We start from the raw sequence: 18,747 nt of genomic DNA on the forward strand, positions 1-18,747 counted from the left end.
TTTTTGATTTGACTGCGATCCCATATGGACATGTGTTTAGTGTATGTGGACATATGTTGAAGAATAGTAGTGTTGCTCACGAATATTCGCATTGCGAATATTCGACTCGAATATAGCATATTCGAGAAATCGCGCTATATTTCGAATTTCGCGGTGAATATTCGCAATTCCGAATATTCGCATTTTTTCAATTTGATTTTTAAAACAGATCACATCCTATCGACGTCTAAAAGCATTGCTGGTATGATTAGAGACCCTGGGCCGAGTAGCTAAGCTGAGGCGATCCTTTTATGTTGCCAAATTGAAAAAAAAAAAATTGCGATTTTTCGCTATTGCGAATGCGAAAATGATTGCGAATTTTCGATAACTGTGGTAGGAGAACTCTGATTGTCTCTGATGCAAAAGGGGGGGGCTTTGTGTATGTGTATGTTATGAATATTTGTATGTTTGATATTATTATTTTTTGTAAGAAGGAAAAAATTGCGCATACCTTAAAAAAGGGGAGAATACAGCAGCAACTCAAAAATGTTATACAACATAAATTAATACAAGACAGAAAATGGAGTCGCTCTACAAGAATAAAAAATATGTCTAGTGACAAGACATGTGGGCAAATTATAAAATAAGCAAGCGCAAATAACTTGTGAACTACACAGTAAAACAAATATATAAAGAAATATAGTCCCAATAATAGAAAAATAATCTTTCATAAAAATGTCTGATATGTGAAGTGAAAAAAAGTCCAAAGCATGCAGCATGAACGTGTTCAATCTTCAAGGTGTTTGATTGACAAATGGCTGTGACAGATGGATAGAGTAAAGAATCACCACCAATGCAAAACACTTTTTATTTTCTATTGTAAAATATCAAGAATATTCTGAGCCAATCAGAGTGCTCCTTCTGCATTTGCCGAATATTCGCAATTATTTTGTATTGTAAAATATCAAGAATATTCTGAGCCAATCAGAGTGCTCCTTCTGCATTTGCCGAATATTCGCAATTATTTTGTATTGTAAAATATCAAGAATATTCTGAGCCAATCAGAGTGCTCCTTCTGCATTTGCCGAATATTCGCAATTATTTTGTATTGTAAAATATCAAGAATATTCTGAGCCAATCAGAGTGCTCCTTCCGCATTTGCCGAATATTCGCAATTATTTTGTATTGTAAAATATCACGAATATTCTGAGCCAATCAGAGTGCTCCTACAGCATTTGTCGAAATTGCGCAATAAATATCGCATTCGCATGTTGCGATATTTCGATAAAATATCACGAATATTCTGAGCCAATCAGAGCGCTCCTCCAGCATTTCTCGAAATTGCGCAATAAATATCGCATTCGCATGTTGCGATATTTCGATAAAATATCACGAATATTCTGAGCCAATCAGAGTGCTCCTACCGCAGTTATCAAAAAATCGCAATTATTTTCGCATTCGCAATAGCGAAAAATCGCAATCATTTACTTTCGATAAAATATCACGAATATTCGAATTTAGCGAATATATCTCGAATATTCGAATATATATTCGAGATATATCGCGAAATCGAATATGGCATATTCTGCTCAACACTAAAGAATAGGTGCCTGTTGGATTCACCATACAAACATACTGCAATATAGCAATATAGACATTGGTAAAAATACATAATAACTTTGACACCTTCACATTCTCATGTCTACTCACTATATCCTAACATGTCAATATGGGAATTCTGGAATCAAATTGTAGTTATTACCATTTTTTCGTTAAATCCGGGATATTTAATTAATTAACTTTTTTGAATTTTTGAACTTTTCGGTTCTTTTTATTATGACCGAGATTTTTCTGTTTGTGGTCACAGCTATTTAAGACACCTGTACAACTTTGTTGGTGTCACAGCCTGGTTTATGTGCCGGTTAGGATATTTATGTCCTCCTATATACTATATACATGTGCCCAATACCTAGGGTTGAAACAGAATTACGGCCATTTTACCGGCCCCGGTTTTTCCCTCCTAGCATGCGCTATTGGCTCATCAACAGTTTAATTTACGACCATCGGCTAATCAATAGCCCAATTTATGAGAATATATTGGTGTCATTTCTTGTACCTTTTTCGATTTCATCCTGTCCCATCCTTTCACCATGTTTTATTAACTTATTAATTTGTTTGGTGACAAATATGTTTGGGTATTTTAAGAGTAAATAATACATGATATAAAATACAAGGTTTAGAAAATAAAATACAAAATAAAAAACATTAGAGGTGGTAGAGGGATTATTCAACTAAGGCTTTTTTCTACATTCACTTTTATGTTCCTTCAATTATTGAACTATGGAGGTATACGTATACACATATATATAGTTAATGTGGTAGGTTTGCCTACCCCCTCTTTTTCCACTTTTTGCATTTATTGCGGTTGGTGTTGTGCTCTTTTCACAACACCACATATTTTAGTTTATTTTTATTTGTTTACCTTTTCACATGACACTACTAATCACAAATGTTTTCACTTGTTCATATTATTATTCACCATATAATTTGAGTTGTTTCCCCATTTATTTCTTTTTGCACTTCTTAGACTATTCAGGTTTAATTACCACTACCTGTGCCATTGGCTATGGCTACATATATTAATCACGGTAGATGTATACACATGATATTCACCTAAACAGGATACATATTGTTGTTTTTCACATAATGGCGTTTCACATTTAATAAGTAGTGGAGAAACCCCTACCTGTATTCACAAACCATATTTATTTTCAAACTTACTCTATGTATGTATTTAATTATTTTTGTGGTTGCCTGTAATAATTTATATGTAACATATATGTATTCTTGCATTGTGTTTTTATTATTTATAACCTTAGTCTATTCCTTTTAATAGATTTTTATCACCTGCGACCTGTTCTATAAAATAGAAGGTCTTCATGACCTCCACTACAGCAGGTGTTTATTAGTCCGGATTGGAGTGCTTTGGCAGTCCTTAATTGCATTTTCAATTTCACCTGTTTTTGATCACATGTCTGGATAGGATTGATATATGTATTAGGCCCGGTACACACGAGCAAACATGTACGATGAAAGCGGTCCGTCGGACCGTTTTCACTGTACATGCCTGCCAGAGGGCTTCTGTACGATGGTTGTACTAACCATCGTACAGAAGTCCGCGCGTAAATACTACGCGGGGCGTGTCCGCGTCGTCGCCGCGACGATGACGCGGCGACGTGGGCGGGCCTGCCATTTAAAGGCTTCCACGCATGCGTCGAAGTCATTCGACGCATGCGAGGGACAGCGGGCGCTCGGACATGTACGGTAGGTCTGTACTGACGACCGTACATGTCCGAGCGGGCAGGATTCCAGCGGACGGTTTTAAAACACGTCCAGGAATATTTGTCTGCTGGGAAAAGGCCCGGCGGGCAAATGTTTGCTGGAATTCGGCCCGCTCGCGCCTACACACGACCGAACATGTATGCTGAAACTGGCCCGCGGACCAGTTTCAGCATACATGTTTGGTCGTGTGTACGGGGCCTTAGAGGTTCATTTTATGAAAAATATGCTACAAGTAAACACTGAAGTTAGTGTGAAACACGTCAGCTGTCCTAGGTTCCGTTGCTGTGACTTGTAGTGCATGTTTCTAGTTTTTTTACATTAAAGTTACGTTTTGATTGGAGTGCGGCTGTCCTGATCATCTTTTGTTCTTATAATCTTTGTGACCCTGGTAGTTCCGCCACTGGTGCCAGTAGTTTTTTTTTATTTTTGTTTTATTTTTTTACCATTTTACTTTATTTTTATTTTTTTTACAAATTTATGTGAAAGATCACACTTTTGAGACAAAGAAATGGACTGAGGACACATTCATCAACCCCCTTTTATGCAATCTCAGCTGCACAGAATGAACAGGGGTAGCTTGTACAGACCTTCCCGTTCATTCATAAACGGAGGCATAGTAAACACAGTTTACTTTGGTTCAGCTATGAATGAATAAACAAAAAAAAGTGAGTGATCGGTATCATTCACTGATTCTATTCATTAAGTCAAGACTCCATCCTGACAGATTCTCTGTAGCAGCAAGCGAGAGGTAGGACGAGGAAACCCAGCAGCACTGTGGGGACAATGGGGGCCAGGAGACAGCACACAGGAGCCCAGGGCAGCTGAATAACAATAGGGAGGTGGCAGGAGCAGCATTTGGATGAACCAATGTCCTCCATTTCGCTTCTGCAGCTGCTGAATGTATGCGGAAGGGAGCAGAGGAGAAGCGGGAATTCATTAGCTACATGGAGGATTGGCTCCTCTGTATGCCCCTGCCCCCGCCGCTCCCCTATCCAGGCATACAGGGAGGCTGTGTGGACCTCCTGGTATCCCCATGGGGCCAGGTCGCAATGGCTACCCATGCAACCCCTGTAGGTACGCCCCTGGGCAGTGCATTTCACAGGGGAATGGGCTGAAACTAATAAATTGACTTAATTTTACTGCAATGCTCACTTTAGGTCACGCTGAGGAATCAGAAACAATGTCACTCGGAAATAATAACAGAGATGGATTCATTCTTTAATATAGTTTATTTTGAAAAAGGAAAGGAAAACATCAGATCAGACTGTCATATATATTCCAATCGCGCCCTCAAAATAATAAGTAGGGAAAGGGAAAGATAAAGAAATAAGAATTATCACTATAGGATAAATGTAAACCACCATGAAACCAAAGGACGCCAAAATTAGCTCCCCTATTCCTAACCAAGCCAATCAAAATACCAATCAAATGGGAAAACAATTCAGAAATATTATTTTGTATTTTTAAATGTAATTGCAAACACTAGCATGATCCGATGTACATTTAATCATTATATATGTGTTTACAAATGCGTGAACTTTTCTATACGTGTTCCATCAAATTCACATTGTGTCCTGTAGTGATGTCGCCTTCCTTCCAGAACCGGTAGATTTTCTCTTTGTGACATCAGTTGCTCATCTATTGAACTGTAATCAGAGAGAGGTCAATGTCAGCAAATAATAAAACCATATTTAAATAATACCTAGCCCTTATTCTTTCATACTTTCTCATTGATCTATAACAAAAAAACATAATAGAAATACATTTACATGGATTTGTATATCCAGTATCAATGGTGTATACTCAAAAAAAATCTGCCCATACAATAAACGATGATTTTTTGAACATTGTTGGTTGATTGCTTGTTGGTCTTTATTTTGATACGCTGAATTTTATTAACAGATTTTAATATCACTAGAGGTCATGTGAATATCATGTCTGCTTAAAGCGGATGTCCGCTGAAAAAAAAAAATTAAAAGCCAGCAGCTTCAAATACTGCAGCTGCTGACTTTTAATATCAGCACACTTACCTGTCCTGGAGTCCAGCGCCGTCCGCAGCAGAGGACGAGCGATCCCTCGTCACTCTGCTGACCCCCCGCCATCCTTGGTGAGGGAACCAGGAAGTGAAGCGATCCGGCTTCACTGCCCGGTTCCCAACGGCGCATGTGCGAGTCGCGCTGCGCCGTGCTGACTGGCTCCCGCTTTGTTCTGGGAGCCGAGTGTTTCCCAGAAAACAATGGGGGGGGGGGCACGGGATCTGACAGTCTACCCGCAGACTGTGTGGCCGGAAGTGGGTGCAAATAGCTGTCTTTAGACAGGTATCTGCACCCCCTCCCCCCTGAAAGGTGTCAAATTGACACCGGAGGGGGGGAGGGTTCCGATGAGCCGGAGTTCCACTTTAAGGTGGAGCTCCGCTTTAAAGGAGGACTATAGAGGGTTTTGGTCAATTGTATTTTAGTTTCTTTTGTATTGTTTTTTTTTGTAGGAAATCTTTTTTTTACATATAAACATTCAATATACTGTATGCTGTTTCTAATTTTCAGTGCTTGCTGGGTCATCTAATAGGAAAGTCTAGCATCAGTTCTGTACTTCATAGTTGTAATTGAAGATGATTTAGCTTTGTATCTAACCGGAGATCCTGCTATTAAATCTTTTCTTACACCACAGCAGTGTTATATTTCTTTATGCAATATGTTTTTTCATTAAGCTCACTGCGTTTTACAAAAAAAGTGACCTCTATTATCTTATAACGTCCATTGCTGATATTATATATACGCAGATAGAACTGAGCTACTCACAGAAGGTGTAAGAGACTTGGAAGCCCTTTGCCTGGGTAGACTTGTCACTGTGGAATACGAGAACCATAGAGTTGCCTTTGGAGTAATACACAGGGATGGTGCGATCCCCACAGAATGGACCCATTTGTGTACCATCCATGAAGAGTGTTAGATAGTCGTACATACACATAATGGAAGGCTCTAAATGGAAGTCACTTATGGTTAGAGCAATCTGAAAAAGAAATACAATTATTACTAACATGACAGTGTTGTGTTCATACAACAAACAAATCATTTTTATTGCATAAAAGTGAGTGGATATATTGGTTCTTACAATTCATTAATGTTACAGTCTACCTGAAATAGTATTTGCAATTAAAGCCACATTAAACCCAAGAGCAAAACATTGTTTATATTGCGGATAACCAATTTTTACATGTGATGGCTGCTTTTGTTTTTATTTTTTAGGCTTTCTTCAATGCTCATTTAGTGATCCAGCCAGCAAGTCTGTTGTTTTTCAAAAGCACAAGCTATCCAGCAGAATTTATCAGTTTACATGGATAAGCCAAATTATTCAACACTGACAGGGGTGCTTAAGATGGCCAGCTTTATTTATTCATGTAAAACCTTTATCCCAAAAGAAAAAAAACTGCTGTAACTGATAATAAAATGTGAGCTGGAATTTGGATTCAACTTGTGTATTTAAATCTGCTAATACATTTAATGCTCCCCTCCCCCAACCTGAGGTTGATGCTGATTGCTGTGCCTCTTGTTCTCATTCATCCAGAGTAGAGTCTCACTAATACAGGAGGAGTGTTACTGGTCAGATCACCAGGTGAAAATGAGGAAACGCCAAAGAAAAAGGATGCAGCCACCACATCTAGTGATTGCTAATATGAAAAAAATGAATTGTTTGTTTTAAGAGTTTTATGTCACTTTAGGGGTGATACTGCACATAAAAGGCAGTGCTTAGGAATCTTGTTGGAAAAAGGAAGTCCTTTCTATTCCTGCAGTGTAATGGTCACCAATCTACAATTTCCGGACATGTAAGGAAAAATCCAGAGCTGGGAGATCTTCTGTGCTCCTCCTACATTACTGGCTGATTTCTTTGTTATTCACCGGTCTACAATAGACTCAAGACACTGATCAGCCCCTTCCCTTCCTCTCCCCTGTGCTCCTGTTACTCTCAATCAGGATGGCAGAAATGAGTCCAGTGCTGCAAAGTCAAGTGAATCTTTATAAACCACTTACAAATGTCACACCACCAGTTCTCAGCCAGCTTTACAAATTACCACCAACACTTCCTGTCATCACTGGGAAAAGATCCAGAACGTCTTGGTGGTAGATAATCTTAGAGAAATCTACATTAGATTTGCCATCAGACATGTATTGTAATGCCCTAAACAATACATTCCGTTTCTATTTAATCAGGTAGGCCCTGGTGAACACTGGTAAATTCAAAGGGGGTTGTACATTCAGATTGTAATGAGTCTGTACAACATTACATTTTATTTGTGTGACAATTTTAGAGAATGAGGAAGTCCAATAATTAGGGAGAATTATGAAGGCATCTTGTTTTACCTTATTTCCAACAGGAGCTGTGATGGTGAAGTTACAATCCATGTTTGGACTGTAGTTCCCTGGGTATCCCGGAGATGTGAAGCTGCCTTGAGAGTTAAAGAAGGTTCCTCCACACTTCACTGTAAGAATATCGATATAATCAATATAGTAAGGAGATTTATAATAGTATATGACATCATTTTATGTTTATGTGTATACTGTATATACATAGTTCATCCTCCCTTTTCGAAGTTCCAAGTTCCTCTTAGGCTAGGACCCCACTCTCCAACCCTCAATGAAGAGCTCAGATGTAGAGATGGCCTACACAGGCACCAAATGCTGCTTCAGGGCAGGAATGGGAGAGAGTCACACGTTCTGCCTTACCCAGAAGAGTTTCACAGAGCACTAGTTAGAAAACAGGAGTGTCCTATGAAAATAAATAACTGTAGTGGAGGTGGGTGGGCTACCATACAAACCTAATATTTTGTCCTAAATGGTATAAGTACAGATGCTGTAAAATCTATCCATATTGTTCCCCCCACTGCACTGCTTGGGTTACAAGCATCTTTAGTCTAGAAGGTGATACATAAGTTGAAATGCTTATCTTATTTATCCCTCCCACAGGCTTCCTCCATGCTGTACTACTGGTCCCTGAAGCTGCTTCTTGTTGGCATTCTCCTGGCTTTAGACTCTCAGATGTCATCAAATACAACACAGGATCAGCAGTCATGCATTGTACATGAACTTGTTGAGGGCTCGCCCACATACTGGGACATTGGAGAGCATAGATGACCACCGGCTGCCAGGGTAATTTTTTGAACTTTGCCAATCTGCCCTAAGCAAAGCAAGCATTTAACCAATGCAGTGCTGGGGAAAAGAAAGTCTGGTCACTGCACTCCACACTGGAGAATTTTGGATGATATTGTCAACCGCAAAGAAGTCCATAGGAATTTAACAACGTCTTAGTTTCGCAGAAGGGCAGACAGCAGTGATATACCACAAGAAAGAAGAATTTATACAGTATCTGATCCAAAATAAGCCATAGAGGTAATTGTTATCACTCTTAAAGTTGACCAACATACACATTGAACAATCTAACTGGAAAATGTAATTGTATATACTAAGAAACTGCATGGATTACCTCAAAGGTTGCAAACAGAGGTTATATGGCATCAAACTGTTGTGCCAATAGTTCCTCCTTGGGAGGGATCTCCTCTGTATCTATGATTCTTCAGTATCTTTCTTTACCAATAAAATAAATCAGCATACCTGAGCTATATGAAGCTTGGAAGCCGACCCCAGAAACAGCCCCGTCACTGACAAACTGGACCAGCATCTGGCTTGTGGAAGCGATGATTGGAGGGATGGTTTGACTTCCGCATATTTTATCCAACAACACAGGAGAGTTCTTAGAGGGACCGTCATAGATCCTCATGTAGTCTGAGTCACAGTTAGGAGTGGATTGGATATTAAAGGTACTGAATTTCAATGAAGCCTAAAAAGTGACACAAGGAAAATGTATTATCTACAGTAAACCCCAAACTTCCCATACTTGTAACTGCAAACTGGGTTAATATGTAATTCCAATATGATGCAATCAATTGCTATATTAATGCTTGAACAGTCCTTCAGAGAAAAAAAAAAACACAAGAATATGTAGGATTCTAATTTCTGTTAAAAGATCTTGCAGCTATAGACATTTCTATCTACGATATTTCTTGAAACATGTGTGTATTTTCCATTGATTTTCCAGTTAACAGAACTCTTCTGCTCCCTCTGATTATTTGTTGCTTGTGGTTTGTTTAGGGAAACCAATAAGCTTAAACAAGACACATTTGGGGGGGGGGGGGGGAAGAATTTTTTAACAGAAGTCTTTCGTTTTATGCTATATTGAGTTAAGTCAAAGAAACCTGAGACTGTGGATATTGCAATACTGTTACTATTGGTAACATACTTGTAAGAACCAGAGCCACAAATTAATCCAAAACCCCCTTTGTTCCTGCTAAACCCCCATTCCTACAATGACCTCACCATCAGATGTGGGGTAAAAGAAATCTGGCACATTTGCTTCCAGCAATGAAGTGGGCCATAATGAAGGGAAGTATTATTCCAACATATGGAGCAATTGGTGGTTGAAGCAGAGTATGAGGTTTAGAGGCATTTACATCTTAAACGACCTTCTCTATACCCCTGTCTCTGCCATAAAGTCAAACCACCGCAATGGCTCCACTTCAATGTACAAAGGTACAAAAGTGTGATGTTCAGGTAGGGAGTATTTGGACCTATTGCGTGGCTCTATACTAGTAGTCAAGTCTCTATTTTTATGAATGTAAAATGTAGGTGGTGTACAAAACAATCTTCAGATGGCAGTTCATTTTCACAGCTAGGTTGCTAGACATTTAGGGTCACATTTTGCATCTCTACATTTCTGTCTCCTCACCTTCCCTGATGGAACTCTGATCAACCAAACGCAGTCACCATTATTAGGATAAGCAGAGGGATAGTTGTCAGAAGTGAAAATTCCTGTCTTATTATTAAGCAAAGTCGCACAGACACCTGAGAAGGGAGAAATAGACATATAAATTATATTTAGTTATTGGAGGATTAGACTGATAATAATAATATTAATAATATATTGGTGGGAAACAGGGGAAGGGGTATTGACCTTCTATTAGATTAAAACTGCTGGAATTTTGAACTTAAAATCAAATGAACCTTGAGTTTAACCCCTTTACATTGAAGATAAAAGATCCTCATTGCCTCAATGCCGTGTCACATCTTGTGTATTATACTTTGTTTGTTCAGGGCAAATTGAGCCTTCATTTCATGGTAAAAACTACATTTCCTGATATTTAACTTTTTTTCAATGAAAACTGGCCAAATTGTAAGCAATATCATTTTTTTTTAATCTAGCTATATCGTTCTTAAATGACAATAAATAAATAACCCAAATTGAATTTGAGATGCATAGGGATACCACATATGTGTACATTATTTATTGTGTACACCCATAGTAGGGGCCAGACACAAAAGTGCACATTTTGGGCTAGATTCACATAGATCAGCAGATCTTTAGATCCGCGTGATCTATTTGATTTAAGATACGCTGCCACAAGTTTGAGAGGCAAGTGGGTAATTCAAAAACCACTTACCTCCAATCTTGCGGCGGCGGATCGTAAATCCCCCGGCGGAATTCAAATTCCGCGGCTAGGGGGAGTGTACTATTTAAATCAGGCGCGTCCCTGCGCCGATTTAAATGAGCATGCGCAGTCCGTGAATTTTCCCGGCGTGCATTGCTCCCACTGACGTCGCTAGGACGTCAGTGGTTTCGACGCTTACGTAAACGACGTCCATCCGTATTCCAGAGCGACTTACGCAAACGATGTAAAAAAATTCAAAACCGATGCGGGAACGACGGCTATACTTAACATTGGCTGCGCCTCGTAGAAGCAGGGGTAAGTATACGCCGGGAAAGCCGCTACGGAAACGTCGTAACAACTCTGCGTTGGGTCCGCGTACGTTCGTGAATTGGCGTATCTCGCTGATTTACATATTTCTCATCGTAAATCAGCGGGAACGCCCCCTGCGCCATTTTTAAATTGCAGATAAGATCCGACGGTGTAACACAGTTACACCTGTCGGATCTTAGTCATATCTATGCGTAACTGATTCTATGAATCAGGCGCATAAATACGACCAGTGTAAGTCACAGATACGACGGCGTATCAGGAGATACACCGTCGTATCTCTCTGAATCTGGCCCTTTGTGGGGTTTTTTTGTAAAAATTTTTCAAAACTGTAAAAATTCACTTAAAGTGCAATCATAAAAAAGTATAATTTCTAATGTTTTTAACCCATGAAATTGGAATGTACAGAAACTTACTGCATTGATAAAGTCGGTTAATTTTAGTGACATCCAAGACGCTCAGTCCAATTGTCTGCCCAATAGGCACATTGGGGTCAGGCTTGGGGACGATTGTGGGTTTGTTTGAAGTGTTGGTGAATGCATAGCTGGAAAATGTTGAATAGAGAAAAAATCGACATATTACCATTAAAATATTCTATAGTTTATCGGTAATTCACCAGCTAGCACAAAAGCCATGACTTACGCATCATAATGCATCACTGAACCGTAATCATATGGACTGCCCAGGTTATTGGTGTCCGCTTTAGCAAAATTACCCAATTTTCCTGTAACAACAAAAAAGCAGTGGTAATGTCTCTTCATTGAAAACATGACTGAATTTGCTTTGTGTAAATGTCTGCAGTACCTTTAGGGATATACTGGAAATTGATGTCAACATAATTGTCACGATCACTTCTTACATGCTCATGGTAGAAGCCCAGGGCATGTTCTAGTTCATGTTGTATAATCCCCCTGTAGATGCAGCCTCCACCCAATGAAACTGTCTGGCTTCCACCAGTTCTTCCAAGATATGAGTAACAGCTAGAAATTGTAGATATACAGTTCAAAGGAGTTATGCTTTAATACCATGTGGGAGCCTAAGACAATAGTTTTAATAGAAACAATGATTGAATCTGAACTACAGAAAGAAAACAATCAATATCTGTTTGTGCTGGTTTTATTTTCATTGTAAAATTTTAAGTGGAATCCATTGAGTCTGTTGACACTAAGCCCCACTCCCTCTTGGTCACTTCCATTTTTCTACTATATACTGAATGTTAGCAGCGCCAGGATAAATATCTTATGTCCCTGTGCTATTTCTGCTAGGTACACAAAAAAATTAGACAACCAAGAAGCACCTTGTTGTTGGCTTGTGACTGTCACATGTATTTTCATTTTTTTTGGAGGAAATTCAAAAGAGAATCCATCATGCACAAATAAGTGCTGTAAAGTCTAAGGTGTTTATGTTTAAGATGCTCCCTACTGTGAAAAACTATGATAAACAATAGAAAACCTTACCCATCACCAGGAGTGATGTTGATGTAATCATCTTCTGTTGTAAGAGGCACAAACCTCACACAAGTCAATGTTTCAAACTCGGCCATGGCGAGCACAATACTGTTCAGGTCACTGGCACCTGGAAACAGAGATAGAAGGTTGGGTTTCTACAAATAACAAATAGCAATAAATACTTCAATGCAAGAGTAAATAGAGGAAACTCACTGTAGCTGGAATCTATGGTATAGGGAACAAGAACACTACCACTATCACTTTTAGGCCAAAGGCAAGAAGGACAGTTCATGGCACTGCGCTCATTCTGTACCAGCACATCGCCTCCATACATGGGTGTTTTGCTATCTGAAAATACAGAAAATTATAGTTAATACACTAAAATGCATTGCATTTAAGCTGCTCATACACTGTGAACTGGCTGAACTTTGCTATGTGGGTGTCTCTATCATTCCCCTCTCATCTGACATCTTTTGATTGAAAAATGGATGGATCCAAACAGAAAGTTTTAGAACTAACAGCGGCTGCATCTAATCATGATGCAGTATAGTACAGTGTTGGGGTATAAAACCGAATAGAATAGGCACAGTTGGAATCTGTGCATCTGGAAAAACATGTTAGATATTTTCATGCAGTCCAAATTCCCAGCTTTACTCAGTTCTGTGACCCAGCACAGCCCTGTTTGGCAGGGGAGGAGACCTGATTTTGCTCTGCTGCAGTGAAGTTGGACTCTTGAATCTTCCCATGCAGGACACAGCAGAAAGCAAGCCCCCGAGTAGAGCCGTCCTACTATGGGGGGCAGAACTTAGAAATGCCCGGGAAGATGCTAAGCTTAGCTGAACCCCTTCCCACTGGGCAACCAAAACAAACTAACTAGCTAATCTGTAAGCACCTGATTCCACACAGCCCTGTTTGGCAGGGGAGGAGACCTGATTTTGCTCTGCTGCAGTGAAGTAACACTTACAGGTATGATAGTCTCATGTCTCTGTCACTCTGCTTTCTCCTCCTATTACAATGGAGCACTCACTACAGTACAGCTAACATACTCCTTGTGCTTCTTCTCCCACCTCTAGTCTGATCTCTACAATGAAGGTACTTACATCACTTGTATTTAACCACTTTAGCCCCGGACCATAATGCTGCCTAAAGACCCAAGGTGTTTTTACAGTTCGGGACTGCGTCGCTTTAACAGACAATTGCGCGGTCGTGCGACGTGGCTCCCAAACAAAATTGGCGTCTTTTTTTCCCCACAAATAGAGCTTTCTTTTGGTGGTATTTGATCACCTCTGCGGTTTTTATTTTTTGCGCTATAAAAAAAAATAGAGCGACAATTTTGAAAAAAATTTAATATTTTTTACTTTTTGCTATAATAAATATCCCCCAAAAACATATATAACATTTTTTTTTTCCTCAGTTTAGGCCGATACGTATTCTTCTACCTATTTTTGGTAAAAAAAAATCGCAATAAGTGTTTATCGATTGGTTTGCGCAAAATTTATAGCGTTTACAAAATAGGGGATAGTTTTATTGCATTTTTATAAAAAAAAATTTTTTACTACTAATGGCGGCGATCAGCGATTTTTTTCGTGACTGCGACATTATGGCGGACACTTCGGACAATTTTGACACATTTTTGGGACCATTGTAATTTTCACAGCAAAAAATGCATTTAAATTGCATTGTTTACTGTGAAAATTACAGTTGCAGTTAGGGAGTTAACCACAGGGGGCGCTGTAGGAGTTAGTGTTCCCTTAGTGCAGTGTTTCTCAATTCCAGTCCTCAGGCCCCCCCAACAGGTCAGGTTTTCAGGATTTCCATTTTTTTGCACAGGTGATTTGATCAGTTTCACTGCCTTAGCAATCACCACAGCCTTTTCATCTGAGGGAAATCCTGAAAACCTGACCTGTTGGGGGGGGGCCTGAGGACTGGAATTGAGAAACACTGCCTTAGTGTGTGTTTACAACTGTAGGGGGGTGTGGCTGTAGGAATGACGTCATCGATCGAGTCTCCCCTATAAAGGGATCACTCGATCGATGCAGCGCCATAGTGAAGCACGGGGAAGCCGTGTTTACATACGGCTCTCCCCGTTCCTCAGCTCCGGGGAGCGATCGCAACGGAGCGGCTATAAACAAATAGCCGCGCCGTCATCACGGATCGCTCCCCGAGGGGACCCGACCGCCGCAAGTCGCGGGGGGGGGTCCCGATCGGACCCCCCACCCACGTCTAGGCAGGGACGTACAGGTACGCCAATGTGCCTGTACGTGCCATTCTGCCGACGTACATATACATGCGGCGGTCGGGAAGGGGTTAAAAGAGTACAATTAAGATATAGTAAGGAATACAGAGCTGCAATAATTTATATATTTTTTTTTATCTACCTGGAGTTCAGCTTTAATTGTAGATTTAGAACTAGAAATTACAACAGAAGAATACACAGTTTTACTAGAGTTATTAATGCGATATTCTACTAAATTCCCAAACAAAGTGCAATTTCCAAAGTTTGCAAAGTGAACAGTCTATTTGCCTTTAATACATCAACCTCTCTATCTCACAAGTTTCACTGCAATGGTAGAAGTGAATAAAAATAACCCATCAGTCTTTTTAGAAATGAAATAGTGATTTTTAAAGACTCATTCAAAGATCTTGTACCCCAAGACAATAACGCCATATTTCTCCTCACACCCTATTGGCTAGTCCATCAGTGCATGATTTAAAGGATCCTGACACTCATAACTTTATGCATTATAATTGGTTATTGTCTGTTCCATTGCCTGGATTTAGCACCATCATAATGCAGTAAAGAATCCTGTGGATTAGAATAATTACCTTTATTAGCTTTCAAAATCTTGCTGAAGATCCCTTGTGGCACTTCGGAGTCTTCACTCTTTGGGGCTGTGTATACAAAATACTGATTAGGCATATCTAGTGAAATAAAAAAAATTCAAGTGACTTAATTTTGTGTAAATATTAAACCCATTTTATAATTTGAATGATAAATTAATGGAAATATACGGTAGCTCCACAAAGCTATCACTGATCTGTGAAACTTCTGGTTGGGAAATTCTTTAAGTCTTTGCCTTAATCACCATGATTATCATAAACACTGTCACCTAAACAATAGGAGATGACGTTAAAAAATACCCTGTTGCCAAAGTCTAAAAAACATGCAGACGATTATATGTGCATTTAACATATTTTAGGAATGTCATTAAATGTAAAAAATATCCCTTGTGTAAACAGCCAAAAGCTCGAAACTTCTGCTTGGATGTGATGTCATCAGCCCCAGCAGACTGAGAGATTTCACTCAAATGACACTTTATAATATTCCTCTTCACTCCTCCAACGGCAGCTAAATCAATGTTCATGGGGGGGAGGTGAGGGGCAGAGATGCTGGGCCAGCACAGACAGTAATTGGACACTCCCAGAAGAGGGCAGGGCTAAGAGAAACAATGAGGGAGCAGGACTGTGCTAGTGATGTGACTCTGAGAATAGTCAAAATGTATTTGCAAGTTCAAAGTCACATTGCAGGTGAATAATAAATAATTTATGGAAAGGAAAATACTGCAAGAAAGTGACCTCTATTATCTTATAACGTCCATTGCTGATATTAGATATAAGCAGATAGAACTGAGCTACTCACAGAAGGTGTAAGAGACTTGGAAGCCCTTTGCCTGGGTAGACTGGTCACTGTGGAATACGAGAACCATAGAGTTGCCTTTGGAATAAAGCACAGGGATGGTGCGATCCCCACAGAATGGACCCCTTTTTGTACCATCCATGAAGAGTGTTAGATAGTCGTACATACAGAAACTGGAAGACTCTAAATGGAAGTCACTTATGGTCAGAGCAATCTGAAAAAGAAATACAATTATGACTAACATGACAGTGTTGTGTTCATACAACAAACACACAATTTTATATAGCATTAAAGTAAGTATTTTGGGCCAAATCCACAGACATGCAGCCTAACTTAACTTTTCAGAGTTAAGTTACACTGCCGCAATTTTCCGAAGTTAAGTACCGATCCTCAAAGCACTTACCCGGAAAATTGCGGCAGCGCAACTTAACTCCGTCCATCGTAAGGCGTTCCTAGTTTAAATGGGTGATTCCCATTTAAATTAGGCGCGCTCCCGCGCCGGACGTACTGCGCATGCGTGTGACGTCATTTTTCCCGACGTGCAGCGCGCGAACGTAATTTACGCCGGGCTTTGTGGATTGCGACGGGACAATAAAGTTGCGACGGGTGAAAAAAAAGTTACGCGCCGGGGAAAAAAAATTCAAATTTAAAAAAAAATCGCGGCGATCGAAAAAAAGGTCTGGTTTTACATGGTGTACTAACTTTACACATTGTAAAACCAGCCCTAATTTTACGCGTGCAAATCGTAACTTAAGCAGAAAACACAAAGCTTAAATGCTTTGTGGATCTGCTTAAGTACTCATTTGCATACGCTAGGCGGCATTTCGACTCGAAATGCCCCCAGCGGCGGATGCGGTACTGCATCTTAAGATCTGACAGTGTAAGTGTCTTACAGATGTCAGATCTTCTGCCTAACTTTGGAAAAATACTTTTGAGGATCGTTTCCAAAGTTAGGCACAGAGATACGCAGGCTGAACAGCAGTTCCGCCTGCGTATCTCTTTTGTGGATTTGGCCCTTTGTTTCTTACAATTCATTGATGTTACAGTCTACCTGAAATAATATTTGACATTAAAGCCACATTTAACCCAAGAGCAAACATTTATTATATTGCAGTTTACCAATTTTTACATGTGATGGCTGCTTTTGTTTTTCTTTTGTAGTCTTTTTTCTATGTTCATTTAGTGATCCAGCCAGCAAGTCTGTTGTTTTTCAAAAGCACAAGCTATCGTGCAGAATGTATCAGTTTACATGGATAAGCCAAATCATTCAACACTGACAGCGATGCTTAAAATGAGCAGCTTAATTTATTCATGTAAAACCTTTATCCCAAATGGAAAAAAAAACAACTGTAACTGATTTCAAAATGTGAACTGAAATTTGGATTTAACTTGTTAGTGTATTTAAATCTGTTAATATATTTACCACTCCCCTCCCCCAAACAGACAGTGCTGCTGATTGCTGTACCTCTTGTTCTCATTCATCCAGAGTAGCGTCTCACTAATACTGGAGGCGTGTTACTGGTCAGATCACCAGGTGAAAATGAGGAAAAGCCAAAGAAAACGGATGCAGCCACCACATCTAATGATTGCTAATGTGAAAAAAATAAATTTTTAGTTTTAAGAATTTTAGGTCGCTTTAGGAATGACACTGCACATAAAAGGCAGTGCTTAGGAATCTTGTTGGAAAAAGGAAGTCCTTTCTATTCCTGCAGTGTAATGGTCACCAATCTACAATTTCCGGACAAGGAAGGAAAAATCCAGAGCTGGGAGATCTTCTGTGCTCCTCCTACATTACTGGCTGATTTCTTTGTCATTCACCGGTCTACAATAGACTCAAGAAACTGATCAGCCCCCTCCCTTCCTCTCCCCTGTGCTCCTGTTACTCCCAATCAGGATGGCAGAAATGAGTCCAGTGCTGCAAAGTCAAGTAAATCTTCATAAACCACTTACAAATGTCACACCACCAGTTCTCAGCCAGCTTCACAAATTACCACCAACACTTTTAGAGAATGAGGAAGTCCAATAATTAGGGAGAATTTTGAAGGCATCTTGTTTTACCTTATTTCCAACAGGAGCTGTGATGGTGAAGTTACAATTCATGTTTGGACTGTAGTTCCCTGGGTATCCCGGAGATGTGAAGCTGCCTTGAGAGTCAAAGAAGGATCCTCCACACTGCACTGTAAGAATATAGATATAATCAATATAGTAAGGAGATTCATAATAGTACATGACATCATTTTATGTTTATGTGTATACTGTATATACATAGTTCATCCTCCCTTTTCGGAGTTCCAGGTTCCTCTTAGGCTAGGCTGATTAGGGCCAATGGAGCAGTGCACACAATTTTGATTTAGGAATTAGGATTTAGGATTAGGAATGTTATTTAAAAAAGGCTAATGAACTGGGGGAAAAGCAGAACAAACAATACAGTATAACAATAAGAATGTTAAAAAGCTTACCATCTTTGTTCACTTCAAGTAGATTGTACTGAAAAGTAAATGTTTTGTATCAATATCTTATTTCAAATGAAATACAAT

At 39.6% G+C, this 18,747-nt stretch overlaps 1 protein-coding gene across 2 annotated transcripts in view; it reads right to left on the reverse strand.

Annotated features, from left to right (window-relative positions):
* Positions 1-18,747, reverse strand: part of LOC120920573 (cubilin-like) — a 146,071-nt gene that overhangs the window by 126,543 nt on the left and 781 nt on the right. The window contains exons 2-14 of one of the 2 annotated variants that reach the window (XM_040332720.1): positions 18,670-18,697; positions 18,269-18,387; positions 16,214-16,424; positions 15,400-15,465; positions 12,787-12,921; positions 12,583-12,700; positions 11,930-12,105; positions 11,768-11,849; positions 11,542-11,669; positions 10,099-10,214; positions 8,928-9,153; positions 7,680-7,798; positions 6,120-6,330 (exon numbers count right to left, since the gene is read on the reverse strand). In XM_040332720.1, coding sequence (XP_040188654.1) covers positions 6,120-6,330; positions 7,680-7,798; positions 8,928-9,153; positions 10,099-10,214; positions 11,542-11,669; positions 11,768-11,849; positions 11,930-12,105; positions 12,583-12,700; positions 12,787-12,921; positions 15,400-15,465; positions 16,214-16,424; positions 18,269-18,387; positions 18,670-18,697 — 1,735 coding nt within the window. The remainder of the gene's footprint in view (positions 1-6,119; positions 6,331-7,679; positions 7,799-8,927; positions 9,154-10,098; positions 10,215-11,541; positions 11,670-11,767; positions 11,850-11,929; positions 12,106-12,582; positions 12,701-12,786; positions 12,922-15,399; positions 15,466-16,213; positions 16,425-18,268; positions 18,388-18,669; positions 18,698-18,747) is intronic. The other variant, XM_040332719.1, reaches the window with a different exon arrangement.

This window comes from Rana temporaria, chromosome 13 (assembly GCF_905171775.1).
Source record: "Rana temporaria chromosome 13, aRanTem1.1, whole genome shotgun sequence".
Taxonomy (NCBI): Eukaryota; Metazoa; Chordata; class Amphibia; order Anura; family Ranidae; genus Rana; species Rana temporaria.